At 47.8% G+C, this 14,249-nt stretch overlaps 1 protein-coding gene across 1 annotated transcript in view; it reads left to right on the top strand.

The window, feature by feature from the left end:
* LOC101941224 (dedicator of cytokinesis protein 2-like) overlaps positions 1-14,249 on the top strand; it is a 203,507-nt gene that overhangs the window by 51,177 nt on the left and 138,081 nt on the right. Inside the window, exons 15-17 of the mRNA XM_065598509.1 lie at positions 742-840; positions 1,766-1,838; positions 10,414-10,517. Coding sequence (XP_065454581.1) covers positions 742-840; positions 1,766-1,838; positions 10,414-10,517 — 276 coding nt within the window. The remainder of the gene's footprint in view (positions 1-741; positions 841-1,765; positions 1,839-10,413; positions 10,518-14,249) is intronic.

Genomic DNA, 14,249 nt, shown 5'->3' with positions numbered 1-14,249 from the left:
TGCATTCCTTTGCCTCTACTATCACTGCATTTCCCTGGGCCGCTTCTCCGAGGCCACAGCACCCTCCTCAGTCTCAGCAGCCCATTCGAGGCACAGTCTTCCCTCTTCAAGCTCCAGGGAGCCACTGACCCTTCTCCGCCCTGCGGCGCTTCTTATATGGGTCTGCTTGGCCCTGATTGGCTGCTCCTCACAGTCCCTCTCCTTTTGGCTGCTTTCTGCGCAGCCTCCGTAGGGCTCTGCTAACCCCTTACTAGTCAGTGTGGGATGGACGCCCCATCCCAGGCTCTCACTGAGAAGTGCAGCCCAGGGACAGGCAATGGTAATTCAGTGCAGAGTGGCACAGCTATAACAGGGACTACGCATGCCAGACTGACAGAACAGTGAGGGCAATGGGGCTGCCTGTTTGTGCACGATGGCACAGCCAGTGGGTGGGAAGGAGACCGTGCTGTGGGTGGGCAATTGGAAGCCACCAGATGGGATGGTAAAGGCTAGAATGGGCTGGCACAGTCATGGAGCTCAGCATGCTATGACAGGTTGGTGCAGACAGGGGAATGGGGCACTGTAGGCTGGGGCGGGTTGGCATATTGGTCAGCACGCAGTATTTTTGTTCTTAATTGTTGATTTCCATGTCTGTGGCAGAAACGCTGCAGCTCTGAATTGCTTGAATGCAGGACAACTATTTGCCTAGTAATCATAAAAACTCAGCACTAACTGATTCTCCCCTGGCTGTCCACTTCCCAGAATGTGATTTTCCCGGGTGCTGGTGACAAGCCTTCAAGTGAATATCGTTCTGTGGTCTATTACCAGCAGCGGCAACAGCGGTGGATGGAGACAATGAAGGTCTGTTTGAACTTCCCCTTGCTTTGGAGGTGGTTGGGGAGGGGATCGGCTGTGATTGGGATTTTGGACATGAAACCTGCAACCTGAGCTCGCTGGGTCCCAGGTGTGAGGTCTGCTTTGTTCAGACTCTGCCTGTCAACTCCTGACTCTCAGAGGCTAGGCAGAACTGTGAAGAACATCAGACTGTTAAGAATTACAGTTCTGATTTCTCTTATTCAAGGAGAATGAACAGCCTGAGGAAGTCTCCTCTGCCCAGAGAAATCCCTCCCTAATGAGCAAAGTTCATAGCCCTCCCGTGCAAACAGAGGAGGGAAGAGGTCAGCTCTGAGACTGAATATTGCTTAATGATCCACTGAATGGAGAACAGGGGTGATAATACAGCTCAGTCCATAGAGGGAGCTGTGACACGAGCAAATCCACAGGCATAGAGACAAAGATCCGTTGTGTCCATGGTTACTGGGAGCTCCTTTCCTCAAGGCCCTGAGTCTAGAGCGAGGGGAGTAACAGAAGCTGCATTCCATAGGCAATCCCACAGCACCGACTGAACTCCCTATGTCTTGCCTCAGCCTGCTGTCCTCAGTGAAACCTGGCTTGCATTCTTTAGGGATTCCCCTGTCATGAATGGGGGTATGGCTGCATATGGTTATAGGTGGATATGCACACAGGCATACAGATATACACAAAGATGCCAGGGTACCTCCATATGCACATGTGGATGTGCCTGCACAGACACATCCCGATATGGACACAGGCGCACGGTCACATGTTCAGATCTCTACACTTTACTAGTTAAAAGCAGAATGGGGTTCTGGATTGAGCATCTTAATCCATGGTTGACCTTTGGCTCTATCAAAGCTTAGGTCCTCTGATGCACCCATGACTGGGCCTATTCCCTCCTGTGCTAATGCTGGCTCTTCTCTCCTAGATTGCCGTTCCCATTGAGGATGTCCACAGCACCCATCTGAGATTCACCTTCAGGCACCGCTCTTCCAGTGACTGTAAGCTTTCCTTCTGCTTCTGATCTTGTTCTGTTTGTGGTCCAGGCAAGGCCTAGGGCCTCTCCTCTAGAATCAATCTGAAGGACTGAAAAAATCATGTGGTGGCACAGGGTGGGCAGTAGCACGTGGTTTTGGCTGGGACAGCTTTACAAGGCTTCCCAGCTGCAGGGAGGAAGCACTGCAATTTATGCAGCCCAAAACTGCTTCTGTGCAGCCTGACCGGTCCCTCCTTCACAGTGATTCTCGTCTTCAGGGTTCTTTGACTAGATGCAGCTGCATATTCCACGTAGGTGTGTGCACACACAGTGCACTGGAGCTGGAGAATTTTGCCTAGCAGTACTCACGGGGCAGGGGCAGCATTCATGCCTTGTGGCTGTTGCCCCTCCCCTGGCTATATGGGCAGCAGTGCTCCAACTCCCCTCCATTCCTTCTCACTGCTCATGGCTGGAGTTGGAGCCCTGTGTGGTTTTCACCTCACAGTTCCTTCTCGGTTACTGAGAGTTTTCTCTGTATATAGTTTAGTTTTTCATAGTTGTATAGCTAGTTAGTACCTGTGTTAGTGTTAGTAAGTTAGTATAGGTTTCAGAGTAGCAGCCGTGTTAGTCTGTATCTGCAAAAAGAACAGGAGTACTTGTGGCACCTTAGAGACTAACAAAATTTATTTGAACATAAGCTTTCGTGGGCTAAAACCCACTTCATCGGATGCATGCAGTGAAAAATACAGTGTGCAAAATGCAGCCGATGAAGTGGGTTTTAGCCCAGGAAAGCTTATGTTCAAATAAATTTTGTTAGTCTCTAAGGTACCACAAGTACTCCTGTTCTTTTTAAGTTAGTATAGTTAGTTGTCTTGGATAATGCCCTCACCAGGGTTCAAACACTGTCCATTGTGTGTGTGTGTGGGGGGGAGGGGGGCGATACCCTTAGTGATCCCCACACAAGTGTTTGCTGTGTTTGGGTGAGGGTTTGATTTGTAAATTGTTCTAAAAGGACTCAGGTGGCTAGAGACCTTTGCCTGAAGCAGCACCTCCTCGAGCAGGCCACGAGGACTGTTTCAGCCCCAAGGCTTGAATCGGATCAACAGTCACCCTCAGGCTCAGTGAGGGACGCCACTCCACGTTCCAGGGCTAGTGTCTCTCCCAAGAGACGGGGGAGCCATTTGCCTCCTCAAGTGCACTGAAGAAAAGATCTCATAAGACCAATCGGTACCACTCCTGGTCTCGTGGAGACTCTTCCTCTAAGAAGAGTATGGACTGGCCTCATGCTACTGCCAGTATGTGGGATGGTGCAGGTCCCTCAAATCGCTGCCTGGTACTGCCTAGAGATGTGCAGGCACCCATACTGTTGACTCTGGTTCCAGCCCTGGGATGTCTGAGTCTGGTACTGACGACAGTGATGCCAGCATCGGCTCTCTCCATGCCAGTGGCCTACTGGGTGGCAGCAGATCTACTCTGTCTACTCTGAACTCCTCGGCACCGACATTGTCTTGGTGGAAGATCCTGTCTTTGATGCCAGCACTGTCCGCTGCGTCAGCACTGCTGCTGACTTCAGTACTGGCACCGCTCCTGGCACGGGATGCAACGGTGATGTATTTGGCTCTGATTGTGCCAGTACCTCTTTCCTGATGGGTAGCAAATGAGTTGGTGTGGCGGGGCAACGACTCACCGGCGCAGCGCCTCCTGCTGGTCGTCTTGGGAATTAGCTCTTTCCAGCCCGGAGCGCCCTCAGCAGGCATTGATGTCCAAGTACAATTTTATTAATTGGACAGCTATGTCTAAATTTGTAGAACACTTACTTGAAGTCTCCAGGGAGGAATTTCGAGTGCTGATAGCTGAGTGCTGTTTGGGGCCAAGACATCCTTCCACTCAGCTTTGGACACGGCAGATACATCGGCCAGAGTTATAGCCTCAGTAGTAACCATGAAAAGAGTGTCTTGGCTGCAAAATTCGGGCATTGCTTCCAATGTGCTGCAGACTCTTGAGGACCTGCCCTTCGGTGGCTTTTTCAGATAAGACTGCTGAAACCTTGCACTTGTTTAAAGACTCGAGAGCTCTCTGGGAGTATATACTCCAGAGGTGCGCAGACACCATTTTGACAGTCAGCAGCAGCATCAACAGTACTGCCCACAATGGTCCTTTGGGCAGACCTTCCCTTCCCTGAGGCAGCGAGACTACCTGAGAAAGGCAGAGGCCTTTGGGTTCTGGGTTCAGCCAGTCAACTTGTCCTCCCCTGGCATTTACCCAGGAGCTGGAAATGGGCGACAGAGGATGGCTCACTTGATGATTACATGCTCTGTTCATTCCCTCTCAAGCACCTGCCATTGGCCAGTGTCGGAAGACAGGATACTGGGCTAGATGGACCTTGGTCTGACCCAGTCTGGCTGTTCTCATGTTATTATCAAGTGCTCGTTTTGACTTATACATCCACGGCAGCAATGCAGTTGTGACTTCTATATCCCCGTTCCCTCCTCCCCCCTTCAGCTTGTTTTCACGCTATCTGGGGCTCAATTACCACCTACAGCTGGGTCCTGAGCACTGTCAGATTGGGTTATGCCATCCTGTTCCTTTCTGTCCCTCCTCCTCACGCATTACCCTGTCTCTCTTCAGGGACCCGTCTCACAAGATGCTGCTCCTCGAGCAGGTTCAGTCTCTACTAGCATTAGGAGCTGTGGAGGAGGTCCCTCAGCAGCATCAGGCTGTGGCTGCAGGTTTGTATAATTTTTGGTGGTGCCCAGAATGGGTCCAAGTCTCGCCCCCACCACACCTGCCTAAGGCTCTGGGAGGGAGTTTGGGTGCAGGGGGCAGGCTTTGGGCTGGGGCAGAGGGTTGGGTGCAGGAGAGGGTGAGGGGTGTGGTGCTTATGTTGGGTGGATCCTGAAAGCAACCCGTACACCCCTCTTGCAGCGGCTCCTAGGCGGGGGGGCCGGGAGGTCTCAGCGCGCCGCTGCCCACAGGCACCGCTCCCGTTGGCCGCGGTTCCCGGCCAATGGGAGCTGCGGAGTCAGCACTCGAGGCGGGGGCAGCATATGGAGACACTCCCCCTGGGGCCGTAGGGCCGTTCCGGCTGCTTCCAGGAGTGGCACGGAGCCGCGTTAGCCTCGCTGCGCTGTCGGTGGTAGCTGGGAGCCCCCAGGCCCTTTTAAATTGCCCGGGGGTGGCAGGCGGGGCCGGGGAAGAGACCCAACCCCAAACATTGGTGGAGCCAGGCTCCCAGGACCTGAATGTTCCTGGAGCACGGACACCACGGGCCCATATCCAAAGGAGGGGTGAGACCTAGTCTCAATCTCCGCAACCTCAACAGATATATCAGATACACGATATTCCGGGTGATCACCCTATCAACAGTCCTCCCACATTAAATCAGAATGACTGGTTTGCTGCTCTGGACCTTCAGAACACTTCCTTTCAGGGGATGATTCTCCTGAGCCACAGACGGTTTCTCCAGTTCATAGTGGCACACTGACATTATCAGTATGCAGTAATCCCCTTTGGCCTTCTCTCTGCGTGGTTATAGTGACAGCCTACCTCAGGAAGGGGGAAATTCATATCTTCCCGTACCTGGGCAATTGGTTACTGAAGGGCAGGTCCAGGGAAGAAGTTCAGTCTCGTGTACGTGCACACTACGCTTACTCAATCACCTGGGTCTCATTCTCAACAGAGAACTCAATGTTGCTCCCCACTTCAAGAATTTAGTTCTTTGCGGCTTAATAGATTCTACAAGTCCGAGAGCTCTTCTGCCAACAGACAGTTTTGAGGCAATTCTTCGTCTGTGTCTACAGCTTGAGTGTGCCTAAGGCTGTTGGATCACATGGCTGCTTGCGCACAGGTGGTACAGTTTGGGTCTTCGCCCTCTCCAGATGTGGCTGGCAACAGTTTATTGTCCAACCCATCACCCTTTGGACTGATTGGTCTGGCTCCCCCATTGATCCTGGATTCCTTATGGTGGTGGACAGTTAAGGGTAATGCCAAGGAGATCCCCTTGCTTGGTCGCCATTGACCAGGACCATTGTCACCGATGTTTCCTGGGGAGGCTGGGGTTGCTGAGAGTTCAGGATCTGTGGTCCAAGCAGGAAGCTCTGTTTTTTTTCATATCAACATTCTGGAGCTTCAGGCCAATTACAATGCATGCCACGCCTTTCAAGGTTGTATCAGAGGTCTAGCTATTCATTCTTATGGACAATACCACCGTGATGTATTATGTGAACAGACAAAGAGGAGCACACTCAAGAGTGCTGTGTCAGGAAGCAATCAGGCTTTGGCAGTTTTGCATCGGAGAGAATGTTACTCTGGGAGTCGATCATTTACCTGGGGCCCAGAATCAACTTGTGGATCTCCTCAGTAAGAATTTGTCCCTCAGTCACAAGTGGTCTCTGAAGTCTAGTGTCCTGTGGTCCATCTTTGCAATGTGGGGCATTCCTATGATCAGTCTGTTTTGCTCTCAAGGGGGCCTCACCAACACCTTTCACGTAGCTAGGGAATCAGCACGCCTGTATGGTTTCCTTCTGATTCCAATTATCCCACAGGTAATCTTCAAACTCAAATTAGACCATGTCATGGTCATCCTCATTGCTCCAGCATGGCCGAGGCGATGCTGCTTCTCTGACCTTCTGGGGTTTTCAATTCAGCCTTCCATATCTTTTTCTTCATCCTTACCTCCATACTCACAATCATAGTCAGCATCCAGCACTTAGCTCTCTACATGTCACCGCATGGCTGCTCCATGGTTAAATGAGGAGGAGGAACAATGTTTGGAGGCTGTTGGACAGGTTTTATTCAATAGTAGGAAACACTCCACCAGACTAGCCTGTTTGGCTAAATGGAAACATTTTTTGGTGTGGTGATTGGCTCATGGGGTTCAACTGATGTTAACTGGGATTTAGGACATCATGGAATACTTGTCGCATCTACAGGTCTTGCATTCAGTTAATTGAAGGTCCACCTGGCTGTAATGTCAGTGTTCATCCACTCATCTATAGGAGATCAGTATTTTCAAACACCATGGTGGCAAGGTTCTTGAAAGGAGTCCTTCCTCTCCACCCACCAGTGAGAGAACCAGTTCCTTTGTGGAATCTCAGTAGTGTCTTGGGGTGCATGGATCAGCATTCACATCACACTCCCCATCAGTACCTGTCCCGAGCTGGGGAAGCTAACGATCCAACCAGTGGACCAAATTTGGTGATGAATCCTGGTCAGATGCCATCTGAGGCACATTGCACATATGCTCAGAAGAATATTGCGTTAGTGGCTCTGATGGGACCTCCACGAGCTGAAGGGAACAGTCTCTTTGCAAATGATCTCCAGGTGGATAACTTCCTGCATCAAGACTGCATACAAAATAGTGTGAGCTACACCCCCTCAAAGGGCGCAAGCTCACTCTGAGGGCACAGGCTGCGTTGATGGTATTTTTAAGTGACATTTAAGTATTGGACATTTGCAGGATCACCACTTGGTTGTCCGTGCATACACTTACCAACGGTTATGCCATTACTGTGGCATCCAGAGCAGTTGTGAACTTTGATAGAGCAGTCCTTGTTTAAGTGGACTCTGGGCCCTACCTCTTGCGGGTACTGCATGTGAGTCACCTAAGTGGAATACATGGCTGCATCTACTCAAAGGAATAAATGGTTACTTATGGTAACTGTGATTCCTCAAGATGTGATGCAGACGTGTATTCCACAACCCATTTTCCAACCCTTCTGCATCAGAGTCTGAACTCTTGATGTTCAGTGTGAAGGAACTGATGGGGGTTGAGGTGGCACCGTCTCATATAGCCAAGGGAGGGGCTATGGCCATAATCATAGAATATTAGGGTTGGAAGGGACCTCAGGAGGTATCTAGTCCAACCCCCCTGCTCAAAGCAGGACCAATTCCCAACTAAATCATCCCAGCCAGGGCTTTGTCAAGCCTGACCTTAAAAACCTCTGGGAAGGCGATTCTACCACCTCCCTAGGTAACCCATTCCAGTGCTTCACCACCCTTCTAGTGAAAAAGTTTTTTTCCTAATATCCAACCTAAACCTCCCCCACTGCAACTTGAGACCATTACTCCTTGTTCTGTCATCTGGTACCACTGAGAACAGTCTAGATCCATCCTCTTTGGAACCCCCTTTCAGGTAGTTGAAAGCAGCTATCAAATCCCCCTCATTCTTCTCTTCTGCAGACTAAACAATCCCAGTTCCCTCAGCCTCTCCTCATAAGTCATGTGCTCCAGCTCCCTAATCATTTTTGTTGCCCTCTGCTGGACTCTTTCCAATTTTTCCACATCCTTCTTGTACTGTGGGGCCCAAAACTGGACATAGTACTCCAGATGAGGCCTCACCAATGTCGAATAGAGGGGAACGATCACGTCCCTTGATCTGCTGGCAATGCCCCTACTTATACAGCCCAAAATGCCGTTAGCCTTCTAGGCAACAAGGGCACACTGTTGACTCGTATCCAGCTTCTCGTCCACTGTAACCCCTAGGTCCTTTTCTGCAGAACTGCTGCCTAGCCATTCGGTCCCTAGTCTGTAACAGTGCATGGGATTCTTCCGTCCTAAGTGCAGCGCCGCCTCCCTGTGGATATTCCTAGGCAAAATTATCTGTTATGTGAAGAGGCCCGGCCCTAGGGAAAATGGAACCCTGGGTGAACTTGTATTTTGGTGCCCTTTCTTTGAGTTTAAGCGTATTTAGTGATCCACATGCAATTCATATCTAGAATTAGTAAACTGTATAGTACAGGTATGTGTGCTCCACCCCCACCCTCCCCCGCCTTTAACTTCACAGTAAAAAAGCTGTGATTTTTGGGGTAATCTTAGTACTGTGTGTATACATGTGCAATTATTTATTACTAGTTCTCCTTTTTGGTTTAAATTATATAAAAGGCTTTTAAATGCTATCTCTGTTTATCTTATAAAGTTGTGGTTGTCTACTATTTTAAAAATGAGATGCAGTAAAAGAATGGCATCTTGGTAACATGTATTTAACTATTTCATTAGTGTATAAAAAGTATAACTATAGGAGTATTAATAACATTCTAATGATGAAAATGTGAATAGCAGTAGACTAATTCTGTGCCATATGTTAAATAATTAATGGCCATACCACTATCACCGTAAACTAGCAAGCAAGTAAAGATTCTTCCACATGCAAGTACAAATTTTCTATTTTGGTATTGGTTTAATGTGGTGATATTTTTTCTTTCTGATTTTTCTTTCTGAAAGGTTTGAAAAAAATCAAACCAATTATCTAGCCATCCTAGACAGGGAATGAGGTGGGTGACCTGTGGGAAAATAATAGCATGGGGCCATGCAATTAAAGATGGCATCATCATGCTGCTCACACCCAAAGAGGACAAATTAACCTTGCATACTCAAAAACTAGCAGCAAGTTAAGGGCCTCACTTTTTATTTATTTTTAAACAATTTTGTATTTCAAGCCAATCCCTGATTCTGGAGGCATAAAGCTCCCTGTATGTTGAGGGACGCACGCCAACAAACACCCTCTGTGTATGTGAGCTAGTTCCTCCTTCTCATGATTGTGGGGGGGTGTCCTTCCAATCACCCCCTCTGTGTTTTGGGGGGTGGGAGTAGTCAGGGAGTCCCTCTCAGGCCCTTCTGTGTGGGGTGATGTCTGTGTAGGCAGAATGGGGAAATCCCCATGGGGTAGCCCCCTATCACCGCTCGGGTGGGGCACTTCTAGTGCTCAGGGTCCCTGCCCTGAAGGGGATAAGGCCCCTCCCTCTGTCTCTGAGAGGCCTCTGCATTAATCCCTTCTGCCAGCTCTCCCCTCAGAGTTGCCACCCTGCAACGTGCTTGTGACTGGTGCCAGGTGGGTCAAGCCAGCCCCTGCCCCACTCCTAAGTCACACCCTTACAGTTGTCACTGCACAGTCCTCCCTGATTCCCACCAAGAGTCCCTCCCACCCACAAGGGGACCAAGCTCTGCCCTCTCTATTATGATTGGCCAGAGGCCCACTCTTCTTCACCTCCTGAGTAGCCAGGTGGACATTCAAGCCCCCACCCACAAGGCCCTGTTCTCTTATCTATCCCCCTTAAAGAGCCTTTCTGAATTGGCCACGTCACTCTGACACCGCCCCATTCAGCTGGCTTCTTCCTTGGATTGGCTCTGGCTTCCCAAGGCCAGGCCCTAACCCACCCCCTCCAATTTACTCTTTTTACAGATTGGTCATGGCCCAGTTCGCGGAGCTCCCATTGGCTTCTTGCACAGTCACTCAGACTGAACTCACCATCCAACACCCTGCCCCTGGGGAAAGCGTTGAGGGTCCACAACTGCAGACCCCTGCATTTTGTCTGTGTGTGCTGGCCCCACACTGGCCTTCCTTCCAGTCCGTACCTCTGCACCTGTGTTCTGTCCTGAACCCAGCCCAGAGCCCCCCTCCTGGCCTGAGCCCCACGATACCCCCCCCGAGCATAGTGCCCTGGGCAGTTGCCCAGGTCACCCACCCCTAAGGCCGGCCTTGCATGCGCACACCTAACTGGAACACACGTCTGCATCACATTGGAAGAAACACAGCTACAGTAAGTAATCATTTGTTCTCCCTGAATAGACGTTCCCTGACTTTGTGGTTTTGTGTCTCCTAGCTAAGGACAAAAGTGAGAAAATTTTCTCCATGGCCTTTGTGAAGCTGATGAGACCTGATGGTACAACCCTGCATGACGGTGAACATGACCTCATTCTATATAAGGTATTGGTGGGCCCAGGCAAATCTGTCTGTCTGTTCAGAATAAAGGAGACCACAAAGAAGATGCATCTTCTCCCTCCAGATTATTTATTTATGCAAGGCATGGGAGCTTAGGGAGTCTACTCTTTATGGGTGCAAGCTTTTTAGACTGCCCCCCCAACACAGCCCTTCCAGATGCTTCCCAGGACTTCCCATTGTCCCTTCTACCCTCTGATCCTCTAGGGCTCTGTTTCCCCCAGCTGTTGTCCATTTTCTTCGCTTTCTCCAGCCTCCATTCTGCTCTTTTGCAGTGGCCCTGTACATGCCTATTGCAGTCTTTCTGTTATGATGCAGAGCAGTTATGTCTATAAGTTGTAGCTTCGTTTTCTGGCACATTTTTGGGTTGTCTTCAATAGAAATGAATGGTTTCGATTAAGAAATTAGTTAATTTGGCTGCATAATTCAGCACTTCTATGCCACAGCAGTTGAGGATTCTTATTAGAGCATGGATAGAAATTTCATGCTCTAATAAGAATATAACATTAGGGATCTATTATAGACCATCTGACCAGGACAGTGATAGTGATGATGAAATGCTATCAAAATTAAGAACCCAATAATAGTGGGGGATTTCAATTATCCCCATATTGACCGGGAACATTTCACTTCAGGACGAAATGCAGAGATAAAATTTCTCGATACTTTAAATGACTGCTTCATGGAGCAGCTGGTACGGGAACCCACAAGGGGAGAGGCAACTCTAGATTTGGTCCTGAGTCGAGCGCAGGAGCTGGTCCAAGAGGTAACTATAGCAGGACCGCTTGGAAATAGTGACCATAATACAATAGCGTTCAACATCCCTGTGGTGGGAAGAACATCTCAACAGCCCAACACTGTGGCATTTAATTTCAAAAGGGGGAACTATGCAAAAATGAGGGGGTTAGTTAAACAGAAGTTAAAAAGTACAGTGACTAAAGTGAAATCCCTGCAAGCTGCATGGACGTTTTTTAAAGACACCATAATAGAGGCCCAATTTCAATGTATACCCCAAATTAAGAAACACAGTAAAAGAACTAAAAAAGAGCCACTGTGGCTTAACAACCATGTAAAAGAAGCAGTGAGAGATAAAAAGACTTCCTTTAAAAAGTGGAAGTCAAATCCTAGTGAGGCAAATAGAAAGGAGCATAAACACTGCCAAATTAAGTGCAAGAATGTAATAAGAAAAGCCAAAGAGGAGTTTGAAGAACGGCTAGCCAAAAACTCCAAAAATAATAACAATGTTTTTTAAGTACATCAGAAGCAGGAAGCCTGCTAAACAACCAGTGGGGCCCCTTGATGATCGAGATACAAAAGGAGCGCTTAAAGACGATAAAGTCATTGAGGAGAAACTAAATGGATTCTTTGCTTCAGTCTTCACGGCTGAGGATGTTAGGGAGATTCCCAAACCTGAGCTGGCTTTTGTAGGTGACAAATCTGAGGAACTGTCACGGATTGAAGTGTCACGAGAGGAGGTTTTGGAATTAATTGATAAACTTAACATTAACAAGTCACCGGGACCAGATGGCATTCACCCAAGAGTTCTGAAAGAACTCAAATGTGAAGTTGAGGAACTATTAACTAAGGTTTGTAACCTGTCCTTTAAAGCGGCGTCTGTACCCAATGATGGGAAGTTAGCTAATGTAACGCCAATATTTAAAAAGGGCTCTAGAGGTGATCCCGGCAATTACAGACCGGTAAGTCTAACGTCGGTACCGGGCAAATTAGTCGAAACAATAGTTAAGAATAAAATTGTCAGACATATAGAAAAACATAAACTATTGAGCAATAGTCAACATGGTTTCTGTAAGGGGAAATCGTGTCTTACTAATCTATTAGAGTTCTTTGAAGGGGTCAACAAACATGTGGACAAGGGGGATCCAGTGGACATAGTGTACTTAGATTTCCAGAAAGCCTTTGACAAGGTCCCTCACCAAAGGCTCTTAAGTAAAGTAAGTTATCATGGGATAAAAGGGAAGGTCCTTTCATGGATTGAGAACTGGTTAAAAGACCGGGAACAAAGGGTAGGAATTAATGGTAAATTTTCAGAATGGAGAGGGGTAACTAGTGGTGTTCCCCGAGGGTCAGTCCTCGGACCAATCCTATTCAACTTATTTATAAATGATCTGGAGAGAGGGGTAAACAGTGAGGTGGGAAAGTTTGTAGATGATACTAAACTGCTCAAGATAGTTAAGACCAAAGCAGACTGTGATGAACTTCAAAAAGATCTCACAAAACTAAGTGATTGGGCAACAAAATGGCAAATGAAATTTAATGTGGATAAATGTAAAGTAATGCACATTGGAAAAAATAGCCCCCATCATATTGTATGTATAGTTGGGGTTAATTTAGCTACAACAAGTCAGGAAAAAGATCTTGGAGTCATCGTGGATAGTTCTCTGAAGATGTCCATGCAGTGTGCAGAGGCGGTCAAAAAAGCAAACAGGATGTTAGGGATCATTAAAAAGGAGATAGAGAATAAGACTGAGAATATATTATTGCCCTTATATAAATCGATGGTATGCCCACATCTCGAATACTGCATACAGATGTGGTCTCCTCATCTAAAAAAAGATATACTGGCACTAGAAAAGGTTCAGAAAAGGGCAACTAAAATGATTAGGGGTTTGGAACAGGTCCCATAGGAGGAGAGATTAAAGAGGCTAGAACTCTTCATCTTGGAAAAGAGGAGACTAAGGGGGGATATAATAGAGGTATATAAAATCATGAGTGATGTGGAGAAAGTGGATAAGGAAAAGTTATTTACTTATTCTCATAATACAAGAACTAGGGGTCACCAAATGAAATTAATAGGCAGCAGGTTTAAAACAAATACAAGGAAGTTCTTCTTCACGCAGCGCACAGTCAACTTGTGGAACTCCTTACCTGAGGAGGTTGTGAAGGCTAGGACTATAACAGGGTTTTAAAAGAGAACTGGATAAATTCATGGTGGTTAAGTCCATTAATGGCTATTAGCCAGGATGGGTAAGGAATGGTGTCCCTGGCCTCTGTTTGTCAGAGGATGGAGATGGATGGCAGGAGAGAGATCACTTGATCATTGCCTGTTGGTCCACTCCCTCTGGGGCACCTGGTTGGCCACTGTCGATAGACAGGATACTGGACTAGATGGACCTTTGGTGTGACCTGGTACGGCCGTTCTTATGTTCTAGGATATGATGTGAAATCAGGAGCCATGACCCATACTTCAGTGCTGAGTTAACACAGGGTTCTGGGAGTGTGCACAATAATTCAATTTTGCCCTGCTGCAGGAATTGAGGGCCACCTAATTAAGGTCTGTATAAATGATCCTATGAATAACATACCTTTCCTCTATAGAAAAGTACAAAATGATCAGACTCACTGAAAAACACACTATGCTGGGGAAGAGTCAACATGGCTTTTGTAAAGGGAAATCATGCCGCACCAATCTATTAGAATTATTTGAGGGGGGGTCAACAAGCATGTGGATAAAGGTGATCCAGTGGATATAGTGTACTTGGCCTTTCAGAAAGACTTTGACAAGGTCCCTTAACAAAGGCTGTTAAGCAAAGTAAGCTGCCATGGGATAAGAGAGAAGGTCCTCTCATGGATCAGTAACTGGTTAAAAAATAGGAAACAAAGGATAGGAATAAATGGCCGGTTTTACAATGGAAAGAGGTAAATATTGGGGGTCCTCCAAGGATCTGAATTGGGACCTGTGCCATTCAACTTGTTCTTATA

This window comes from Chrysemys picta, chromosome 5 (assembly GCF_011386835.1).
Source record: "Chrysemys picta bellii isolate R12L10 chromosome 5, ASM1138683v2, whole genome shotgun sequence".
Taxonomy (NCBI): domain Eukaryota; kingdom Metazoa; phylum Chordata; order Testudines; family Emydidae; genus Chrysemys; species Chrysemys picta.
The sequence above is the reverse complement of the archived record's forward strand: the minus strand, read 5'-3'. Positions and strand labels throughout refer to the sequence as shown.